At 34.1% G+C, this 25,303-nt stretch overlaps 1 protein-coding gene across 1 annotated transcript in view; it reads left to right on the top strand.

Annotated features, from left to right (window-relative positions):
* Window positions 1-25,303, top strand: part of LOC117175572 (serine/threonine-protein kinase ULK3) — an 81,685-nt gene that overhangs the window by 48,987 nt on the left and 7,395 nt on the right. The window contains exons 3-8 of the mRNA XM_033365281.1: window positions 8,713-8,864; window positions 8,942-9,156; window positions 9,426-9,652; window positions 16,264-16,525; window positions 18,628-18,831; window positions 19,035-19,219. Coding sequence (XP_033221172.1) covers window positions 8,713-8,864; window positions 8,942-9,156; window positions 9,426-9,652; window positions 16,264-16,525; window positions 18,628-18,831; window positions 19,035-19,219 — 1,245 coding nt within the window. The remainder of the gene's footprint in view (window positions 1-8,712; window positions 8,865-8,941; window positions 9,157-9,425; window positions 9,653-16,263; window positions 16,526-18,627; window positions 18,832-19,034; window positions 19,220-25,303) is intronic.

The following is a 25,303-nucleotide window of genomic DNA, read 5'->3' as shown; positions in this document are numbered from 1 at the left end:
CGCTCTCACCCTACTCCCCTGAGAAACTGCTTGAGCCAGTAGTTCAAGGAAGGCTGACAGTGGGGTAACTGAAAGCGAGAGTTTGGTGTATTGTGGATTACCTATACCTCCGCACAATACCTCAAACCCCAAATTCTTATGGAATAAAAAGAAAGCTTCAGATAAGGCTCTGGAATAGGATTAATTTACAGTTCCAAGATTCCCACTTGGGCCTCGAAGGATTTGCAAAGATGTACCCACGGCTATCTTAGCGGCAATAACCCTTTTTTTTGCATGCCAAAGAAAAGGTACCAGAAATTCCAAACAGCTTTCCCAGGTAGGAATATTTCCGGACCATTTCCAATAGAGTGCCCTTAAACGTAAAATTTGGCGTCAACGGTGGGCTACCCCTATGAAAAACCATGGTCTTGGTCTTGGATGTATTGAGTTCGAAATAATTCAGCCTATAATATTCAGCAATAGCAATAATTTTAAGAAAGCAACTAAATTCAAGTACATACAAAACTATTAATAAGCATATCTCGACTGAAATAAAGTAAACAATGCACCTAATCTTCAATATACAGTTCTGTAAGTAAGTTTGAAGCAATCTGAAATAACATTAAAGGCAATATTCACCTAAAATTATGCAGTGCGCCTTACTGAATTTCAGTTTGGCTCTACCTTAATCGTACTGGGACACTTGCGGAGTTTTATGTGTATCTGAAATTGTATTTAGTTGAAAGAATTCCTCGTGAAACGTCTATACTGTTTTTCTACGTCAAAGCTGCATTTTTCTTCATATTTTTAGCGTTTTAACGTCTTTTAAATCATTTCAATCTTGCTCTCTGATTCGTCTAAACACGCAAAAAAAATGTCTCCTACTTTAGGAGGTGTTGAGAATTCTTTCCAAAAACAGGTGTGAATTAAATAAGCATTATCTTGTAGGAAATTATTGATTAATATCCGAACAAAATTGAGAAGATTTTGCGCGCAGGTAACCCAGCCATACTGTATATTATACCAAATTTCGATTTTCTAGTAGTAGAAACAACTTCTTCAGAGTAAATAGTGTAACCTGCAGTATTGTTATATTACTAAGAGAAATCCATTTCAAGACAGGCGTAACTCTTTAGTTTTGACCTCGTTATTCTATCAAAATAATTGATAATACTAATGCACGTAAAATAATTAATAAAATATAAATTAGGATAATATAAGTGCTAATAAATTAAAATAAATAATTTTATTTATATTTATGCTTTTGATTGATTATCTAGTGTAGGCCTCGTCCATAAATAACTTCACGCTGTGGCGGAATTTCATAGGGAGTAAGAGGGTATACACACCGTCGCGTCACGTTTGAAATTATAATACTACCGGGAAAAATATTTACTCTAAATTCAGATGCTGTAAGCGGTCCGCATGAAATGCGGACCGAAAAATGTAACCAATACCTTAAAATAATGTGATTTCAGGAAAATTAAAAAAAAGATCATTTTCAGATAAAATTAAGAACAGGGGGTGAATGGGGGTATTGGCTTTGCGTGAATTGGCATGATAGCGGGAAATGGGGCGTAAAAGTTTGCCAGAAAAACGTTTATCTGTACATAAAAGGTTTGATAATATATTTTCGGATTACAAAAAAAAATGTTTTTAATATCTAACCAACATTGTATCTATCTTGTCAAAAGCTGGCACTACAAGAAAATTTTCAGGTTTCAGTTAACTTGCCGCAACATTGCTGCAACGTTGCAAACCTTGCCGTGTAGGATTTATGCAACGTTTTGCAACCTTTAGTGCTATCGGGTTGATATACATCTCATGATATCCCGCGAATTTACTTCATATAGAAATAGATATAAGTTGGAAGACAAAGGGATTATCTCCACAGGGGACATAGCATCGAGGGCCTGGAGCAACTATGATTCCAGTGAGGGGTAGTGTCGATGCACATTGAAAGGGGAAGGGTACGCAGGTAGCCGTGGAGGAAATGACGACTGCCTAGCGCAAACACTATTTTCTACAACAAAAAAAAAGATCCCAAAATTTGGTAGTTCGGGCCTAAATTAGGGACAGTCGTCATTTCCTCCACGGCTACCTGAGTATCCTTCCCCTTCCAGTGATCAGCGACACTACCCCTCACTGGATTTGAAGTTGCTCCAGGCCTAGGTTGTGGAGATAATCCCTTTGTCTTCCAACTTATATCTATTTCTATATGAAGTATATCAGTATGTCCAAGAAAATCATTGAAATATAGAAAATTAGATTAATTCCAATCTAATAAAGTATAAATATGATATATGAACATTTTGTGGGCGAAAAATGATACAATTTTCCACATTTGGTCAATTATATACATACAATTCAATACAATTATAAATAATAGATAAATAAAAACAATAAATACAATTTTCTACTTTTTAAGTTATATTGGAGTAATAATTGTTTCCATTTCACAAAAGTAAGTAGTTGAACAAGTTATTATTATTATTTATAAAAATATTATCTTGAATTAATTCTCGTATGTTGCAGTTTTTTCTACAAAATTTCACTTTTGGTCCACTTTTAAATTGTAATGCGATAATAATTAACTTAAGTTAACAAACGTAAATGTTTCAGGAAGTTATTATTTTTTAGAAATTGTTTATGTACGTTGTTCGCTTTAGGGTCAGGTGAATTGATATCAATTCAGTCGTTTCACACGTTTCGGCCCGGAATCGTGGCCATCGTCCGTGAGTTTTAATCAATCTTTAAAAAATACAATTTTCAACAGCTTTACCAACGAAAAAAAACAATAGAACATTTATTTTGACTCACTTCATTGACTCAATGGGGAGCTTATGAAAATTCAATATTCTAATTGAAATTGTTGAGAATCTTCCTATATTAACGATTATATTAACAAACTTGTCAGAATTCCAGGGATTTCGTCGACCTATTAGAATTTTTAATCAATGTATAGGAGTGAAAATGGCGAGGAAATGGGTAATTTGAAAGACAAAGGCATTATATTTATGGGGGACATAACATCGAGGGCCTGAAGCAACTTCGAATCCAGTGAGGGGTAGTGTCGCTGAGCAGTGGAAGGGGAAGCTTTCGCAGGTAGCCGTGGAGGAAAAGACGATCGCCCATTTCAGGGATTACCTTTATTTTAGGGATTGCAAAGAAAATTTTAAGATTGCACGAGATTTAAAGGGATATTTCAAAAGAGGCAATGTTCATTCCGCCTCAACTACCTGCGTACGGTTCCCCAACTACGCGGCATCCCCTCACTCAGCCGAATTGCTGCCTACGAGTCTGGTCAGCGGGAGTCCTTCGTACCGAATGATAACTCTACTGCCGAATATAATATTTTTTAAATTTAGCAATTGGTAATTTGCAAAAAACAATATTCGAAATCTACGTATTATAATGATTCCAACGATATGTTATTTGGCTTAAAAGATGAAAATCCAAAAATAAATGGTCAAGTTCATGTTCAATTGAGCCGCCGATGCAAAAAACCAGCTCGAACATGCGTAAAAGCATTGTCCGCGCGTCAAAAAAATAGAAAATTTTCAAAATCAAAAAATCCTTCCTAAAAAAGTATAATTGTAGAGAATAAGGAAATAGAACTTTTTTCTATTAGAATTTTTGTTGTCAAACGTTTATTTTTAGTAATAAAAGCGAAACACCTAATAAAAGTTTCTCTCTGATTTAATTAGGTTTTAAAACTTAAATCGTTCTAACTCAGCTAAATATCGTTGGAACGATCCACGTAGCTGGCTCATCCTCTAACCGTCCATCGCGGTTGTACAGTGTACGCGGTTTGTAGTATAATAATTTTAAGATAGGGCATTTTTTTTAATGTAGAAAACAATGGTCATAATAATATTCTGTTAATTTTTTGATAAATTTTCAATAATTTGTTAAACATTCCAAAAGACCTGATAACCGATTTGTAAAGAAAAAACGGATTTCAAAAGAAGAATAGTCACACTTTAAAGGTATACAAGTCACTTTTACTTTTTCTTTAAAAAAAAAGAGAATTATTTGAACATAAGAAGTAGAGAAAATTAGAGGAATCGAACAAATGGATAAAATCTTTTTAAAAAATACTAGCAAAATTGATTATTAAAATGCAGATTTATTATAAATACTGAAAAATAAGAAAATAACACTTACAATATGGCTATTCATTCTATAGCGGAGCAATTAGATCCTTGATTAATTTTGCACTCCCAGTCGAAAAGTATAAATAGTCTCATCCCTAGCTTAATTTTGAAACTCATTAGCAAGCGGCATACATTTTTGTACTGATTAAACAATTTGTTTATGAAAGTTTATTTAAAATACTATTTCAACACATAAAAAGGCGAATATAATTAATATTCATGGAGTAAAACTCAAAAGTGTCGTGATCCAAATAGAACTTTAGAAATTTATCATCTTAGACTCAAATTTTTCCTACAATTTTTTGAAAATCCTGCAAAATTAAATCTTATAGATTTTATTTTGCAAATTTTTTAAACATTTTTTTAAAGAAATTTTTCAACAAAAATTCATTTGTAATTTTCTTTGGAATTTTGATAAAGAATACTCTTTTTTTTTAAAACCTTTCAAAATGTTGATTTTCTTTTTTTTTTTGTTGAAATTTTGTAAATGCTGTAACTCTGGTAAATTTTGGTTTTATCAAAAAAGTCATTAAGATAAATTGTTCTTCTTTTTGAATTCTATAAATATCCGTATAGAAAGTTTTTGAAAACTGAAAAAAATATTCTCCAAAATTTTCAAAACGCTCTCACTTTTTAAATTTTTATCCAAAATGGCTGGCTAACGAACCTGCCCTTTAGTTTCCGACACTCAAAGAGTGTGGCAAAGGCCAATCGAATAGATTAATTTTTTCAAAAGTTATCTGGCCCACAGCCTGATATACATACATAGATAGATACAAATATACATACATACATCCCTCCATGCATAGATACATACATCCATCCATGCATAGATACACACATGCATACATGCATCCATGCATAGATATACATACATACATACATACATGCAAACATACATGCACACATACATACATACATAAAGACAGACGGACAGACATATTCGTAAAAACCTGTTTTTGGGATTCTAGGGGTCTCAAAACGTGGATATTTGACCAAAAAGGGGGGGGGGGGTCAGATTTTACACAAATCTAATACCTTCACTGATGAGAATGTAAAAATTCCATCGAAAGTTATTGTGTCGTCAGACTAAAGACAGACCGACAGACAGACATTTACGTAAAACCTATTTTTCTGACTCAGGGGGTCTAAAATTGTGGAATAGAGGAAAACTGGATAAGGTCAAAATCATATTAAACCAAGACATTCCATCTAACTGATGAGAATGTAAAAATTCAAATTTTCCCGTCAAACTGTGTGTTCTATTGAAAAATGGTAAAAAGCAATTTTGTAGGTTTATTCAGTACGAGAAATTTTCCTGATGACCATTTCACCGTCATTTGCGTTGTTTGGTTGTAAATTTGAATTTTCGATTTTCTTATGGCATTTTCCACGTTTAAAACAAAAACTATTGTTTCTATTGAAAAATAGCACAGAGCAATTTTATAGAACTTTTGAAAGCAATTAATGTTGATCTCCTGCGATGTTGCTGTATCTTGCTTAGTTTCACGGTAAAGTTGAATTATTACGTTTTTCCGTTTGAATTTCCATGGCTAAAACCATAATTATTGGCAGTAGAAGGCTTGTTAACGAACTTGACCTGTATTTTTGGACCACAGACCAGTGTGCAAAAGGAAAATTAAATATAAAACTTCCTTCGAAAGTTATCGTGTTGTCAGACCACGGACAGGCAGACAGACAGACCGACTGGCAGACATTTTCGTAAAACCTATTTTTCCTGAATCAGGGGGTCTCGAAACGTCGAGAATTGAAGAAAACTGGATAGGGTCAAAATCAAACAAAACCAAGACATTCCATCTATATGATGAGAATGTAAAAATTGGTCAACCAAAAAATAAATGTATGATGTTTGTTATTGAGTTTCCAAGTTAAGTCAGGAATGAGACTATTCATACTTTTGGACTGGAAGTGCAAAATTATTTAAGGATAATTTTCAGAAAACCGATTATTTCAGAAATAAACCAAATTTGAACATGTATTCCTTAATTTTAAACTTTTTAATTCACATAACATATGTTTGGAGTTGTTATAATTCGCAGATTTCGAATATAATATTTACAAATTACCAACTGCTATCTTAAAAATATATTATATTCCGCATTTTAGTCCTCATTAATTACAAAAGACTCCCGCTGACCAGGCTCGGCGGCAGTAGTTCAGCTAAGTGAGGGGAACCCGTGTAATGGGGGAACCGAAACCAGGTAGCTAGAGCGGAATTGTAATCTTCCTTTAGAATATTACATTGATTTTAAGAACTTTCAGGGCGCACAATATATTACAAAAGATGACAAAAGATTCCAAAGAATGAATGAGAATTTCAGGGATTTCCTAGCTCCTATTTCATATTGCTCGCCATAGTACGCAGTGGAAATCTTTAGATTTTGGGATTATTCTTATTCTCATTTATTGTATTCTTATAATCATTCTTATAATCATTTAAATATCTTCAAAGGAAATCCTCAATTTTTCACAAATAGACAGTAGATATTCCCTTCATGGAAAACGGCCACCTATCTAACTTAATTGTTTCTTGCTCAGAATTAATGGTCTTGAGGAAACAATAGATTTTAAATCTTGAGTGGGACTCCCGAAAATTTGAATGTAATTTCCCTAATGTGTTTTTAATAGTTACTCACACTGAAAAAAATCATTCTTAGCACGAAGTAAATTTATTCATTTGAATCCCATTTCTTTGCATTAAGAAAATATTCTTTAACAGAAGTAATTTTTATTTAAACCAGTCATATATCTTTTGTTGATCTAAAAAAATGAATTCTTTGGCTTATTTTCTTGATTGAAATACATATTTCTTACATTCAGGAAAATCATTTCCTTAATTCAAAAGGTCTAGATTCGTTGAAATGTGATAAGTCGTTCAAAGAAATATATATTTGATTCAAAGAGTTGGATTCTTTGAACTGATTCAGGACACATTTGAACCAATAATTTTTCTATACTTGAATCAAGAAATTAGGTTTATTTAAATTAAAAAAAAATTTAATTCAAAATAATATGAATTAAATTACAGTATACATTTTTTTGTCACAAAGCGTTCATGCATTTATAGCAATGGAGCATTTATTTAGACGAACAAGGTATTGTGTTTACGTAAATTCTTATTTCTTCGGTGGAAGAAAATATTTCATTTAATTACTAGAATTAAATTAGTCATAACAAATAAACATTTATTCCAACGAAGTAATCATTTGTTTTAATCAAAAATTTAATAATTCGGCGTCATTTGTTTCAATTGAATACTTCTTTAGCTTAAAGAACTATATTTTTAACTTAAATATCCATGTTTTTGATTTGAAGAAATATTTCTTTGGCATTTATGGTGAGGTTTAAATGCGGTTTTCTGCCTTAAAATTTCCATGTTACATTAACGCCGTGGTCAACGCTGTGGACTTTACACTCGATGGACCCAAGTTCAATTCCTGCTGGGAGTAGAATTTTCATCGAATTTTTCTGTTTCAGGTTCATCAAGATTTTAAATTATGTGATTTGTTTCTATTACATATGTATATTAATAACAATGGTAATTATAATTTACACTAAAAGAATCCAGTTGCTTATTTAGGAAAATATGTACTACAATTGAAGTACTAACTGCTTTATTGCACTCGCGCATGGTCTAGGCCAAATAAATATTTTTTTGAATCAGAGATCTATTTTTGTGCTACAAATATTCAGAAATTTGGCGGTGGGGCAATAGTTTTTTGAGCCTATAAAATATTTGCTTGACCTTAAAATATATCTCTTTCCTTTAATTTATATTTCCCTATCTCAAAGAAATAGAAAGAAATATTCATTGGAATGAATTTTAAAGAAATTCATTCCAATTCATGGCAAATTCATTTGGAACAATGAGTCATTCATTTGGTGTGAAATGTATAGTTTTTGTTTTAAAATAAATGTTCCTTTGAAAATAAACAGGACTTTCACTTACCTCAGCCAAGTTAAATTCACTTGGTACCAGTAATCCTTTTTTTCAGTGCATAATTTATATTTTAATTAGTGAAATTCGAAAAACTGAAATTAAAAAAATGCTAATGATCAATAAAAGAGACATAAAAAAACTTTCCTGACAATGTAATAGAGAATATTTTTTTGTATATCAAAAGAATTATAAATCATGAAAATAAATGGTATATGCAAAAAATATACTAAACGCTCATTTTCATGGACGAAGAATAAAATTATCAGTCCACTTTTTTACCTCAAGTTCCTTTAATGTGTTTGCAGAAAAAAATCATAAGGTTTTTTTCCAGACAAAAGAGAAAAAAGGTGGTATTAAGTTTGAGTTTCATAAAATCTCTTGATTTTTCTAATATAAAGTATAATGTTGTTCTCAGAATATCATGAAAAAGAACAAAAATGCAAACTTTAGAAACGAAAACATTTCTGAGTGAAGGAGTGTTTATAGGGACATCAAAAGAGACAACCCGATTTTATGATATGAATTCGTTTGAATAACAGTTTTATTGGGTTATTGTTGTTATTTCTTTCTTAAAATTGATTTCATCATATACGAAATTAATCATAATATTTGCAGACTACCCCACGTGAAGTAATAGCAATAAAATGTGTGGACAAGTCAACTCTTTCAAAATCAGCAATCGACAATCTTGTGACAGAAATCAACCTATTGAAAATCTTGAAGCACGAACACATTGTCGAAATGAAGGACTTCTTTTGGGACGAAGGGTTTGTGCTGAAAATTAAACAAAAATTCTATTACCTAAGGAACTAAATAATAAATTTAAAATAAATATATATTTCAGGAACATTTACATCGCCATGGAATATTGTGATGGTGGAGATCTTTCAAATTTCATTAAAAAGAAACATAAGCTGCCAGAAAATGTTTGTAGAAAATTTCTGCAACAGCTCGCTCTGGCCTTGAAGTATTTACGCGAAAATAGCGTTTGTCACATGGACTTAAAACCACAAAACTTGTTGTTAATGAAAAGGCCGAAGCTCACTCTCAAAGTTGGAGGTTAGTTAAATTCAACTTGAATTAATGCTATTATACACTGAACTCCCGATATAAGAACGATTTGAGAGACATGGCTTGCAATGTCCTTGATCTTAAATCGGGAGAATCCAAACGGCTGGGCTATTAGTGCTAGGTATATCGTAAACCGGGAGTTCTTACATCGGGAGTTGAGTGTATTTCGATCGTGCTTTCTAAGACACTGTACGTTATCTTGACCATTGCATTGGAAATGCCTTTTTTCCACTAAAATAACACTCCTCCACTTCCAGATTTTGGTTTCGCTCAGTACCTTGCACCTTCAGAACAAAAATTCACTATTCGTGGATCACCTCTCTACATGGCACCCGAAATACTCCTACGGCATAAGTACGACTGTCGAGTTGATCTATGGAGTGTCGGTGTAATTATGTATGAGTGCCTTTTCGGCAAGGCTCCGTACTCCAGTAACAGTTTTCAGGAGTTGGCCGAAAAAATTAAGGACATGCGACCAATTGAGGTGAATATATTTTTCTTTGGCTGGAAAATTTATTTCCAATATTTATTTAGGCCACTGATAACTTGAATGATCAAATGTGTACTGACTAGGATGGTCCAAAAATACAAAATTTTCTAATTTTCGTTAATTCCTTCCAAAATGTGAAAATGTATAATAAAGTATAGGCAATACTTTCATGAACTCATTATTACATTTTACTTATTTCTTTATAGATCCACATGAATGATCATGTTACAAGATTTTTATCTATTTATTAGTGATTTTCTAATTGATTAAAAAATGTTTGATCATTTAAAAGATTTTATTTTCATTAAATTTCGCGAATTAAGGATATAGCTGATTAAATGAATTTTGAGTGTATATTTTTATTTAAATTTTCTTAAAATTGTTTAAACAATGTATTTTTGTTTAAATCGAACCTTTAAAAGAAAAAGCTAGAAAATCATATTTTTGGTAGTTTTCTTAAAAAGTTTGAAAATTTTATCTTAAATATTACTTTTTCTCAGTAACTTTTTATTGTTTAAACAATTTTAAGTAATTATAACAATTTTATTTCTATTGAATATCGCGAATTAAGTGTGTTTTGTATACGATATGGTCTACTGAATGAACTTGGAGTGTACATTTTAATTTTAATTCTATATTGTTTAAACAATTTATTTTTGATTAAATTCAACTTTTCACGGAAAGAGAGAGAAACTGTTTTTTGGTAGATTCTTAACATTTTCAAACGTTTAACCTAAATATTACCTTGAGGTCAATTTTCAAGGTCATTTCCAGGTCAAGCCGATTTTTAAAAATGGAAATCCCTATTTTTGAGTGCGGATTTAAATTAGAGCGGGCAATTTTATGTCAAAAATGTACTTGTGGAAATATTGTTTTTTTTATCTTGGAGAGGGAAAAAATGAAGGTCAAACGTCCAAAATACGATCAGATGTTTAATATGCAAACGTTTAAAATGCTTTAAAAAATTCGATAAAATATAAAAGTGTGAACCACCTTGACCACCTTATCAGCCTCGACCTTCAGGTCACATTTCAAGGTCATTTAAAGACCAAGAAGATTGTTTTATATAGAAATCCCCATTTTAGACTGCGGATTCGTAAAGAACGGGAATTAGAAAAGTTATATGCTTTTGAAAATTTTGAAAATATTCAGAAAAAAGTATTTTTCTGATCGATTACTAAATTTAATTTGAATTCTTTACTAGCCATCAAATATATTTAGAAACTAACTAAATTGAATTTTTCAGCAAAAATAATTGCAAATCATCCTTTTGACATTTTTAAATTCGAAAAAAATTTAAAAAGTTACATGCTTTTTAATATTTTGAAAATTTTCAAAAAAAGGAACCAAAAACTTTGTTTAATGAGTTAAGAAATGTCAATCCAAATTTCCACTAGATATAAAATATATGTATTTCAAAACTATTCTCATGAAATTTCTTAAATAGACAAAAGTTCAAAAAGTTGGATCATTTTCAAAAATATACGATTTTTGTATTTAGGAGATCCGTAAGTTCGAAGCGTTGCTTCTAGTATATTGGAACAAGATTTTATAATTATCTTGATGAAGTTTGTTAATCGGACATCAATTATCGAGCGCGAAGCGCGAGATTCATAATGAGAATGCACTCGCCAAAGCCTTAGGTGCTTTGAAAACCTACTTTAGAAACAAATCGAAAAAAATTTCAGTTACAATTGATGGCTGTAATTCTTCAGAAGTTAAAATCATAGTTTTCAATTTAAGTTATAATATTTATGATACTTGAAAAAATAGAGTTAAAGTTTACGCATAAAACGTACGAAAACGAGCGCGAGAGCGCACCCGCACTCCCCAGGCGCGTTCAAAGTTTGCGCGAAGCGCCGAGCGCGCAACACGCAATGAGAATGTGCCCGCGCAGCGGGGATATTTTTTAAATGAAAAAGTTGCAAAAAATGGAAGCACCTTGTCCTTATTTTTAGCGTTACCCGGAAACAACGCCGTCGACGTAGTAAGTTCTGTTTTCTATGGGTTGCTTCATTATCCTTAGTCCCCTTGCCTCTCATGTTTGGGGTGCTTGATTGTCTTGAGTCCCCTTGTCCCTCACTATTATTGTTGTTGTTTCAATTACCCACGGTGAAACTGTTCAAAGTTGCCTCCGTTGGCTTCAAGAAACAAATGCAAACGTTTTTCAAAGTTGTCTATAGTTCGAAGCAAAGTTAGTCTAGTAATAGCCACACAGGCAGTTCGAATTCCATCCATCAGATTTTCTCTGGTCATGAGAGGCAAGGAGACTCGCGATAATGAAGCACTCTCAAGGAAACAGAACTTACTACGTCCACACCGTTATTTCCGAGTAACGCCAAAAACGTAGATCTCCATAAACCTTGAAAATGCACTTGAAGATCAAGTTAGTCAAGGTCGTCAAAAGTTGTGCAACTTATCTTGTACTTGTTAAAGGCACTTTCAACATTGAGATTGCTCAAAAAACCAGTAAATTAAAAAAAAAGTTCTAAGCGCTTTTTAAATATTTGATCTTAATATGACCTTCTACAAGTAAAAATAAAGATTTTAAGATACCAATTTTCACGCACAATTTCCTGTTCTTTATGAGTCCGCAGTCTAAAATAGGGATTTCAATTTTTTTAAATCGTTTCGACCATTAAATGACCTTGAAAATTGACCTGAAGTTCGAGGCTGACAAGTTGATCAAGGTGGTTTACACTTTAAAATTTTATATACTTTTTTTAAAGCACCTTAAACGTTTGCTTTACCCAGAAAAACACGATAATTTAATGAAGGGCATCTGATCGTTTTTGGGACATTTGACCTTGACTTTTTCATCTCCATGATCCCAAAAACTAGATTTCCATAGTACATTTTTTGCCTTTTTCGTCTTAACTTTCAAATTATCTTGAAAATTTATCTCAAGGTCAAAATACACGGTACAGTTAAATGGCCATCTATGTCCTGGTTAACTTTTGTCTGAACCGTTTGTTTTTGAGTAGTTTAGAAGATATTTGGATCTACAGTTTAAAATGGATCACCCTGTATATCGTGATATAAGGGTATGTTGTATACAATATTATATATTTAATGAACTTGGAGAGTGTACATTTTTATTGAATTTTTTTCTTATTTAAACAACCTATTATTGTTTAAATCGAACTTTTTGACGATAAAAACTAGAAAATCGTATTTTTTGTTAGTTTCTTAACAAGTTTTAAACGTTCAAGCTAAATATTCCTTTTTCAAAAATTACTTCTTATTGTTTAGACAATTTTATCTATTAAATAAATTTGCAGTCTGTATTTTTTTATTAAAATTGTCTTTTATTATTAAAACAATTTATTTAAATTAAAATTCAACTTTTGTAAGGTGAAAGCAAGAAGCTGGTACTTATTTTGTAGTTTCTTAACAAGTTCCAAAAGTTTAGCATACCCTGCAAAAGACATCGACTTAATAAGTATTGTTTCGCGTTCACGAGACGTTCTCGTAAAATCTGCTTTTCAACAACCTCGGATTGGAAGTTAGTCCAAAACTTTAAGATGCGATACTTCGCATATTGCTCCTAAATTTTGAATGCGACTCAATGCGAAAAAAACTTTTTAATTGAATGAATCCTGTTCAATCTGAGATTTCGCGTTCATTAAGATATTCAATCCAAAGGAAACCAAAGATAAGTCAATCCTTATTAATGGGAGATTTCGCTTTCATCTGAATGCTACTGAATTCGATTGAATAAGTGGAAAGTTTGGAGTAATGTGAAAACTGTTTAGTACGAGAATTTGCATTCATTTAAATGATTTTGAGTGTGAATGATTGAGAGGAAGATTAGAGCAAGTTGAAAACTTTTGAATGGGAGAGTTCGAACTATTTGTTTAAACAATTTCTTATTTGATAATGTCGCGAATTAATAAAAAATTTTGCACGCTTTGATCTAATTGATGAATTTGAAGAGTACCTTTTTCATTTTAGATTTATATTTATTCTTAAAACAGATTATAATTACTCATATTCAACTTTTGATAGGAAAACCTAGAAAAATGTTGTTTTTTTTGTTGCGATTTTCTCAATAAGTTTTATTTACTTTTTCTTAATTCTTAAATTTTTTAAGCTACTGATAATTTTTGAAATAATTTGTAATAATGGTCCCATTAATAAATGTGAACAGCTAGTTTTGAACATATGTTCTATTTTCAAAAATTCTTATTTATTAAAAAATTTTCTTTTAAAGTAATCCTACTAAAGAAAGAGAGAGAATGAAGGAAAAGAAATATTTTAATAAAAGATCTAAAATTAGAGGGGAAGGAGTTGAATGCTGGCGTGGAAGTAGTACGAAAAAGGATTGATGCTAAGGTACAGATAGATAGAGAAAGTGCGAACATAACAGAAAAGTTATGATGAAGAACAGGGTGTTATATGGAAGCTCGAAGTGAATAGAGGATGATTTGGCATGGCTTGAAAGGAGCATATAGTATAAGATAAGGAAAATAGCGTATGAGTGAAAGAAAAAAGAGAAGAAGAACATGTGTTATGCATGGAAGAATATAGATAGAAGTTGTACGGTGAGATTGGGATGAGGACAGAGAAGAGTTAGTAAAAATGGGGTGTCAGAAAACTAGGAGAGAAAAGAATAGGAGATATAGAAATAATAAATAGTAGGAAACAAAAAGAGATGAGAGGCGAAAGTAGGGAAGATTGGATGATATCCTACTGGAATATAGCAGGCTTGGAAAGAAATAATAGGGAGTGAGGAACTAATGTACAGCATAGAAGGATGAAAAAAGATCAAGGAAAAAGAATGATTAATAGTAGAAGAGATAAATATGGGAGATAAGAGAACTGATGGACGAAAATACACCAGAGATTAGCTTATAATAGGATGATATATTAATGCGAGAACAGGAGATAGGGAAGGGAGGGAATGGGGTGGAGAGCGAAGAAGAAAATCCAAAGACAAAATACTGAATGGAAAGGTGAAGACATTGTTAAAAAGCTTAGAGGAGATATGACGGTTGATCCTAAACGGAAATATAGAGGGAGATGATGGAGAATAATATACACATTCATGAGGAAATAAAGGAACGGTAATTGATTATGTGGAAATGGGCGTCGAGGTAAGAGCAAAAGTCAAGAAACTAGAGGTAGGGAATTATACATATAGATTTGGATCACTTGGCCATAATAATGACATTAGGGGGAGAAAAGAGTAATAACAATGAGGCTCAAAAGGAAGCGACAGTAAAAAGAGCAGGAAGATGGGATAAGTGAATGGAAAGTAAAGAATAGTGTGAGGACAAGGTCAGGAATATTAAAATGAAGGCAGAACTGTAAACGAGGAGATGGAAATAGGAGAAATTGAAAAATTATTAGAGTGCACAAGAAAAAAATAAGTTAGTTAAGAGGGGGATAGAAGTAGATTTTATAAGGAATGTAAACAGAAGAAGGAGGGAGTGAGAAGGGAATTAGGAAAATGGATAAAAGAGACAGGTTTTAAAGGTAGTACATAAAGAGAGAAGAAGAAGCAAAGGAGTAAACCAGGACATTGAGATGGTAGAATGGAATAAATATTGTATGGATTTGCTCAGAGGGATTGAGAGCAAAGTTAGGAAAGGAGAAGTTAGGAAAGGGTTCGGTCCAACGTTAGCCCCAAAGCCGGCACTCACTCTAGGTTTCACTTTACTTAGATGAGAAAAAGTTCGATTTAAATGTTAGAGAGACAAACATAATGAGGTTGAAAAAAGGAGGCAAAAAAAGAATGGACGGGAAGACGGAAGGGAATAAAGTTAGAAGTAAAGGAGTTCAAATATCTGGAATGTATTTGGCAAACAATTGGAGATTATAAAGCTCATATAAGAGAGAGGATAAACAGAGCAGCAGACGTAATGAAACAGTTATGGAGAATAAAAAAAGGGAGGGGGAGAATGGGGTTATTTTATACGCTAGTATGGCCGATATTATATTATGGAGCAGAGATATGGGGATGGAAAGAAAGGAAAGAGATTGCAATTTTACAAGAAAGGTATATAAGGTGGCCGTTAGAAATAGACTGGAGGAAGCCGGGCTTTATGGTGAAAGAAGAAGCGCAAAGGGTTAAATTAAGTACTAAAGCGGGAAAGAGCGCATAGAAATTTGAGACAAAGCTAAGGGAGGGAAAGGGAGAGGAGTTAGCGAGAAAGTGTTTGATAGAGGTAGAAGAAAGGAGAGAGAGGGCTATAGTAAAATATGCTCCTAAACTATGATAATAAACTATGCAGAATTGGGGGAAAAGAAACGAAGTAAGTGAAGGGACGTGTTGGGAACAGAAAGAGAGCAGAAAGTGCAGAATCTCTAAAAGGGAAGAGGGAACATGGAAGCATATATGGGAAGAATGTAGGGGAGGAATTCAGGATAAAGGAAGGTGGCAAGAGAATGTGGTAAAGATTTTAGGGGCTGGATGAAGAGCGGATGGAGGAGTTAAAGGGGCGAATGAGAAAGAATGAAAAAATGAATGTGAAAAAAATGGCAAATAGCCTTCATGAAATTATGTGACTTTCATGACATTATTTAATGTATTTCATGCAATTCTCTAATATCTTGTAGTTCAGGATAGCTTATGTTTTAAAAGTGATTTTTGTTTAGCGCAGTTGCCAAAGAGTTCATATATATCGCCAGCCTGCAAGAACTTGTTGCTTTCGCTGCTTAAGCACAACCCTTCCGAACGAATTACGTTCGAAGACTTTTTCGCACATGAGTTTTTGGACTTGAAGCATGCACCCATTCAGGAAAATTTCCATCATGCGGTAGCACTCGTTCAGAAGGCAGTCCAATCAGATGCACAGAAAAATACAAAAGAGGCCATTCATCTTTACTCAGAGGCACTTCGTTACTTCATCCCTCTTCTTATAAGTAAGAAAAAATTCATATTCTAAAAATTGGAATATTATAGAAAATAAGAAAAGATTTCACCTTTTATCTGAATGGAAGTTGAGACAATTTCAATTTGTGGCGTGGGGCGGAGAAACCTATCTTTCATCACCAAAAATCTAAGGCAATGATTCTAATGATTCTAAAGAGCGAAAGCATGTTTGATCGAATGAGCCTATTCTCAAATCTGTGCGAGAAAAATTAAACGAAATATAACGTTTTTTCTATTACGTTTATTTAACACTCGCAGGGGGCCGTCCCATGAAAACGTGATTTTCTTGAAATTCTGAAAAGGTGCTGTAAGGTCGGCTGTTTCGTTCCACGCCATATTTGATGGATATTGGTCGTTACAGGGTAAATGTACCAATTACCGAGGGTGCACCAGTTGTCGAAGATTACCGGACAGATTGATAATCCCATTCAAGTGCGGTTTCGAGGATGGTTTTAGTTAGGCTTCACTTAAATTGAATACAAAATTCGCTCGCTCTGAACGTAAACATTCAGGGTTGCAGGAAACATTTCCATTGGATTCATGCTGTTTGTCATTCATAATTGAGCATTGCCTCTCTTTCGGCATCGCGGTGCACGCCTCAGCAAAATGCCGAGGACTCAAATTTTAGGATCGATTCAAATGGGAGTTACTTAAATGGTATTCTCAATGTATTTTAGAAAATAAATAGTGAATTATAATCAATATTAAAATAAAATCAATATTATAATAATGTAGATACTCTAAACTAAAGATTCTAGAACAGACTCCATATGTTTGGAAGAGCACGTTATAGGTTACATCAAAATTAATCTTCGTTATTATATCTAACGATTATTATATTTCAAATGTATATTAATTCAGGGATTTTATGGGCTTATGAATTAATGCTTTTTTTAATAAAGAAAACCAGAACAGTCTTCTTATACTTTTTAAACTTTCAAATAAGTATTTAAAATTTTTTATTTGATTATCAAATTACCAGCCTTCTCTTTTTTAAGTGGTATTTTTATTTATTGCCTGTTCTTAATTATTCGTTAGTCTGTAATGTTATCCACTAATTACGTTTTTTTGCGTTCAATGTTGTAGGAGTTATCGTTTATCAAAAAAAGAATAATAAAATTTGAGATTGACTATTGCCGTGACTGTTTCCTCGAAAATTGGTCCCTTTTCCCTACTCATTATTGGAGTTTAATTTTAACATGCAGATCGTGAAATACTATATATGTTTTATCGACATTTATCTAAAGAATGCAATAAATCTTCGAATTTTTCATAAACTTTCCTTTTTACCTAGGGGCCTTCCATAAACAACGTGGTTGCTTCAGGGTAGGGGGGGATCGACGAAAGGTCACGCTGGTCCACATGGGAGGAAGGGGGGTCACGAGCCCGAACCAGTGGGCACAAAGTTTGGCGACGTCTTTCGACATCGTTACGACATATTTACGGCAACTTTACGGCATCCTATGTCCATTTCGTTAAGGTGTCTTTACGATATTGTAAATAAGTCGTATGATCTGACGATGTCTTTACGTTATCGCAAAGACACCGAAACGTCATCGACATAAGATGTCGTGAAGATGTCTTGTAGACGTCGCCAAATTTTGTGCCCACTGGGTCTCTATTCTCGCGTGCCTCTTTCCCAAATCCCAGTGGATACAAAATTTGGCGACGATATCTTTACGATATCGTAAAGACATCGTCAGATCATACAACGTTTTTACGATATCGTAAACACACTGTAATGACACGAACATAATATGTCGTAAAACTGTCGTAAAGATGTCGTAAGGATGTCATAAATACGTCGCCGAATTTGGTGCCCACTGGGATCTTTTTGCTTATCCACATTAGTTCACGAGTCGAGGTAAGAAAATTCTGGCGGTAACCACGTGCATGGTTGCTACCACTCATAATTTTTTCTTTTATATTCGTTTTACAAGAAATAGAAAAAAAACACGTAGCACCCTAGAGGGATGGGGGGGTCGACGATAATGCCACGGCAGATTACATGGGGGGAGAGGGGGCTCAAAAATGGCAAAAATTGGGCCTAATGGTTTATGGAAGCCTCCCTACCTGGAATTTTTTTTTACAGATGAAGTCGACCTGCAAAGGAAAGAAGCTCTCAGATCGCGAGTCAATGAGTACATAAAACGGGCTGAACAATTGAAAAACGTTTGCTTAAATTATGACAGGAGCGAAGAGCGAGGAGTCATGCAGAAGGAAGATGAGCGTGCACCCTCTTTGCAGCGGATGAATACCCTCGATCGCTCGACTAGTTTCTCCTTTACTGAATTATGTATGTTAAGAGTCTTTGCTAAGCATGTAATTTAAACTATTTAATCATTTAATTTTAAAACTTTGGTACCCCATTTTTAATATCCGGATAAAATATTTGAAAATATTTCAAAATTGGTAGACTTGAAAGGGTCAGTCATTGTCGCTTTTGTAGCGAGTTTTGACGACGTTGTTAAAATTTTCCCTTATTTTTCTTATTATCAGTTGCTCTCAGTAAAAGTACGACAGGAATGTCTGGGGCGCTGGAGATCGGTGAGGCTGCTGAACAGTATCTTGCCGAGGGCAATTACGCCCTTGCTCTGGAAAAATTTCAGTCCTCGCTAGGCGTTCTTGTACCACTCTTGGGTAAAGAACCACCAGGTCGAAGAAGAGACCTTCTGCACAAACAGGTCAGTTAATGAAATTTATTGAAAATTAGAGGGTTCAAGACCTGAAAACTTTTTTGTCGTCAATCAGCCATCTCTAGAAATTAATTAAGTTTCGTTCCCTTTTGAGTAATCCTCCTGTGCGTCACTCACACAAGTGAAGTAACTCATGACCTCCGATTCTTACAAGGCCATCTAGAAATTTTATATTATCATATCCTTAATATTTAAAAACATCTAAAACTACTTACATTGATTTTTATATCTATAGATCGCATAATTTTATTGTCGTACGATTCTGCGAGTGATCGAACGCGTTATGACGAGCGCATAAGCATCTTAATCTACTTATGCTATTACATAATCATTGCTTACGTATCTTTACGCTTCTAGTTAAGTGACTTCCTTTTACTTTCACTTTCACTTCTCTTCTCATTCTCTTTTTGCCATTTTCCACGTCCATTCCATCATTCTTTTTCATTCACCCTTCTAGCCCCCTCCAACTCCTTCATGAACTTTTCACCCATTCCTTTCTCCTTAAGAATCTTGACCACATTGTCTTGCCAGTTTCCTTTATCATCCATTCCTCTTCTACATTCTTCCCATAATGCACTAATGTTTCATCCTTCCATTTACACATTCGGCACTTTCTGTTCGTTTACTTTTCCAAAAGATCCCCTCCCTTACCTCATTTCTTAATTTGTATCTTGCTATTCTCGTCCATCTTCCCTCTCCCAATCCCTTTTCTAAATACTTTGGAATTCTTTCCTTTTTTATCGTCTGATACCATTTATTATATTTTATTACTCAATCATTCCCTATCTTTCCATTGATTGTTTTTCCCTGTCGATTCTCTTTATTTTTCCATAGCTTACTCCATTCCCTTCTCCTATATTTCTAGCTCTAAAAAGCGTCCTCCTTTCTTTTTCCCATATTGTTAGTTCTATCACCCTGTCTCTCTTTTCTTCTACCTCCTTCAAAAACTTTTTCTATAACCCCTCTCTCTTAGCCTTCCCTCAAATTTCTATGCCCTCTTTCCCGCTTTCATACTTAATTTATAGCTTTATGCTTCTTCTCCCACCATATATCCAGTTGTCCTTCAGTCTACTTCTAGCGTCCACCTTATATACCTTTCTTGTAACTTCTCAATCTCTTCCCTTTCCTTCCACACCCATAGCTCTTCTCAATAGCCCAATCCCCGTTACATAACATTATCGAATAACCACACGAAGAAAAATGGAAGGTCAGTTTGGCTATCTAGATGTGCAAACAACTATATTGAAGGGTCAACTTGAAAATGGTTTGAAGCGACTATCTCTAGAAGGTTAAAACAAGAAGTTCAATTTAATCATCTCAGAGTGTCAATTTGATTAACTCGGACGGTCGACTAAAACGCCATAGAGAGTCGAACTGATCAATACAGAGCACGGAATTTATCATTATAAAGGGTCAAATCACTCATCATAAAGGGTGGATTTTTTATCATCTCTGTAGTTCACTTGAAATGAATTCTGAAAGCATTTTTTATTCTTTGTAGATGGCAAGGTCTATTAGATATAATTTGGTATTTCAAAACAGTGCACATTGACGTTATATTGTTTGGAACAGAAAAGGCTAAGAACACGGCACTGCATCACTGTACACTCTGCACTGTATTGTCAGATTTCAAACATTGTAGTTAATTCAGAAACCGATATCCGACATCTCGTTATTTTCTGCATCATCAATGAGTGCTTTAATTTTTCGAACGTTTTTAGTTTAGAACGACACGGTGTTAACAAATTAAAAGCTGAACACCCAGTTACGCCTTTATCCTTAATCATTTAGAAGCATTAAATTTGACGTTGACAATTCAGAAGAATAAGCTTCATTCACTTTCAATCATGTTCTGTCTTATGCACTTCACTCTCCAGGAATGTTCAAATTATCGAAAAGCAGTTTAAACCTATTAAAAGTATGTTTAAGTTCAATAAACAGCAAATGTGACGATAAGTGGCTCAATGACATTCACTCACTCCCAAGATACTCTGATCCATGGTGTTTCAAACTCTTGTATCCTTTCCCAGTGGGCACAATATTTGTCGACGTCTTTACGTCGTCGTTACATCTTTACGACGTCTTCAGGATATCTTATGTCCATGTCGTTAAGTTGTCTTTACTGTATCGTAAAAACGTCGTAACATCTGACGATGTCTTTACGATATCGTAAAAACACCGTAACGACACGGACATAGAATGTCGTAAACTTATCGTCCAGATGTCGTAACGATGTCGTAAAGATGTCCACAAATGTTGTGCCCACTGAGTTCACAGTGCTTGCATCGCACTGACAACCATATTCGTTAATGTTGGCGCGCTTATTTGAAATTATTAAATATGAAAAGCATTTTGTACAGCCAATAATAAGAGTAAAGTTATCAAAAATAATTCTTTCCTCACAAGGAAGACTTGAAAGTGAAATTTAAATTATTTATTAGATTTTCTCCTTAAAAATAAATGATCGATTTTAGTTTTAAATAAATGAATATCTTTTCTATCCTAAATATGAATTTACAATAATTCCTGATATTCTTGTGAATTTAAAATTTATTCTTTGTTATGAACGTTCGATCGACACGTTCATTTGCTCTTCCATGAATGGTCGAAATGAGTGAAAACAAGATTATCGTATTGACTATCCCGGAGGGATATCTTGATTATCCCTGATAGTAACTCTGATTTTTTTCTAACAGTCGGAGTGGTCATAAAATGAGGGTCGGACTGGCTCTCTAAATGTTAAAACCTCGAATTTTGATCATCCATTTTTTCCGTGCACATTCTCCTTTAACAATCTTCATTGAAACCTATTTTTCCTATTCTGCGTCTATTTTATCCTTTCTCTTATATAAGATCTATAATTTCCATTTTTTTGCAAGGTATACCCCAAATATTTAAACTCCTTTGTTTCTTTTAACTTTACTCCCTTTCATCTTCCAGTCTATTCTTTCTTTCTTCCTCTGCCTTTCTTAAATTTAAATTCGACTTTTTCCAAAACCTTTAAAGACCGGTCTTCGTTACTCCGGTCTCGGCGTGCACATACTCACACTTGGGATATCAGCGCCTCCGTGGGTCGATCCCTTTTTGAGCGCCGTTCTTCTTTTCGGTGCTGCTTCAACTCGTGTTTTTCTTCGGCGCAGGGACCTGCAGTATGTGGGTACGTTGCTGCCCCGTATACCAGATTTATACCTGCTTCGAACGTTCGTAACTGCGAATAGAGCTTCGAAATTTACGGTCTTAAGGGTTCCTCTAATTACGCTCATCACCCCATCGTCATATTTTTCCATCAATCGGCTACGTATATCAGTGCATATATCCATGAAATCTACTTTCTTATGAATAATTGTCGTACACATTAATCAGAGCACGAAAAGAATTGAAAAAATCAAAGTTAGCTTTCAAAACCACCTTCTTTCTGGCTCATTATATGCAGTTGTTATGTACCTAACAAAAGAAAAAAGATGGAGAAAAAGAAAAGTGTCAATGGAAACCAACCTTTCACCCTTTCCTTATTCATTCTTCGTCTTTTTTATACTACTAGGGACTAACATGTTTTGAAGCTATTTTGGAACTCGTCGGGGATTATTTGTAGGAAAACAAGAAGTATGAATAATATAAACTTATGCTCATTAAAATTACTTAAATACCTCAAAATGAAGCTAAAGACTTTTATACAAAGACTATTTAGTTTAATTCTCCAATTTATTTTTTAGAATTGATTTGCATATAATAAATTTATTTTTAATAGTAAGAACAGATATTAATATATCCAATGAATAGCCCTATCCCAAAATTTGTTATATCTTAAGAGATGCTTTTTTGAATTAATAGGTTTGTTACCCTCTCTTTTTATAAATAAAATATCCATGAATTCTCTCTTTTTTATTTATCTCATGATAATTTATGTTGACATCCTCCCTATGAAAATCATGACCATGTGGTTTAGGTTGATCTAGAATTCCAGTATTATTTCTTTAAACAACACGTGCGTTCCGCAACACTGGTCCGACTCAGGTTGATGATCAATCTCTCTAGCGACTACCCCAAGTGAAGAGCCTCACAAAGTCATCATGTAAAGTTCCCCACCTGGGCCCATTAGTATCCCACTAGTATATTATCTCTCTTAGAATTAGGGCCTCATTTATACAGTTTAACCATTCTTTCCGCGGTCTGCCTCTGGGCACACTGACATGTACTTTACCTTGATACACCTGTTTCGTTAATCGTTGATGATTCATTCTCTCCTGTCCAAACCAGGTTAGGGGCTATCCATGTACCACGTGGACAATTTTTCATCACTTTTTGACCCCCCCCCCCCCCCCCCCCCCCCAATATACAAAATTCGAGTGTACCTTGAGTATACCTTTTCTGATTTCAGTATATTTTCCACAGATTTAGGGGAGCGAGTGTCGAGGTGGATTCTAGCCTGACCCCCCGGTCCCCCTCATGGACAAACGTGGAATTTTGCCATACCTCCTTCCCCCTAAAGTATCCGCGCAGTATATGGATGGCCCCTTAAAGAATTCCTTTCACATGCAGGGTCATCAAAAAGTATCGGACCCCCCCCCCCCTATCAGCGAAACATGCGTATTCGTAAGAAATGTTTCAGGCAAAAGTTTCAGGGGATTGGACGAGGATCTGAATGGTGGCCTTGAAGCTGACCTTGGCGTTGATCTTCAAGGTTATTTCATGGTCAACTTTTATTTTTCAAATGGAAATCCCTATTTTTGACACCGCCAATCGAAAGAACGCAAACTTTTACGTTCAGATATGCATCAGGGTCATGCGACCCGATGACTTTCGGGGTCATTCCAGGGTCGTAAAGACTCAAACATGGTCTAGGAAGCTGATCAGCGAAAATATGCGTTTTCGTGAGAAATGTTTCAAACATAAGTTTTAGGGGTTTGGACGAGGATCTGAATGGTGGCCTTGAAGCTGACCTTGGCTTTGTTATTCAAGGTTATTTCAAGGTCAACTTTTATTTTTAAATGGAACCCCCTATTTTTGACACCGCCAATCGAAAGAACGCAAAATTTTACGTTTAGATATGCATCATATTTACACTACCTTGGAATGACCCCGAAGGTCATCGGGTTACATGACCGCGATGCATATCTAAACGTAAAATTTTGCGTTCTTTTGATAGGCGGTGTTTAAAAAAGGGGTTTTTACTTGAAAAATAAATGTTGACCTTTAAATAACCTTAAAGGTCAACGCCCAGGTCAGCTTCAAGGTCACCATTCAGATCCTCGTCCAAAATCTTGAAACTTTTTTCTGAAACATTTCTTACGAAAACGCATATTTTCGCTGATAGCCCCCCAACTGCCAATAAATTTTAGAATATGGACGTTAGATTTGTTTCCAATGGATCGAAAAAAAACTTGGTTCGCCATATCGGATGAGCAATTCTGAATTTTTGAAATTTGACCTTATGTTCATTTTCAGGACTATAAAGGTCTCCATAGTACCAATTTTCATCAAAATCCGCGAACTCATTAGATTTTTTTTTATTTGGTCGCTATATTGGATCCAACATTTTGAATTTTAGAATTCTGATACCGTATTCAGATTCAAAGACCTAAAAAACTTCAACCCACCAAGTTTCATGAAATTTCATGAAGTTCGAGTTTAAATTTTCAATGAAATCCGTCAATTCATCAGACGTGTACACACGTCATCCGCAGTAAAAGGATCGATCTAATTGTACTCTTATCTTTTTCCTGATATGTCCACGGCTCGCTACCATATAGAAATGTTGGCATAAATATAGAAATAGTATATTCCTTTTAGCATTATTTGATATGTTTTTAGTTCTAATAATGGGCCCTATCTATTTTCTCATCACTTCGGACAATGTTACATTTTTTTCTCACCTTTTCCTTCAAACACCATAATTTTTTAGTTATTTACGTAAATTTCGAGATCCACGCCTTCATCGCCGAAGAGGGCCATTCTTATACACTTACCCATGAATATATTAAATTGCCAGAATTTAAATTTTTACTTAATACATTGTCTATAGCTATTCTATTTATGGTTTCCTAACTTAACACTTATATTATTTTGGAACGG

This window comes from Belonocnema kinseyi, chromosome 1 (genome assembly GCF_010883055.1).
Source record: "Belonocnema kinseyi isolate 2016_QV_RU_SX_M_011 chromosome 1, B_treatae_v1, whole genome shotgun sequence".
NCBI lineage: Eukaryota > Metazoa > Arthropoda > Insecta > Hymenoptera > Cynipidae > Belonocnema > Belonocnema kinseyi.
The sequence above is the reverse complement of the archived record's forward strand: the minus strand, read 5'-3'. Positions and strand labels throughout refer to the sequence as shown.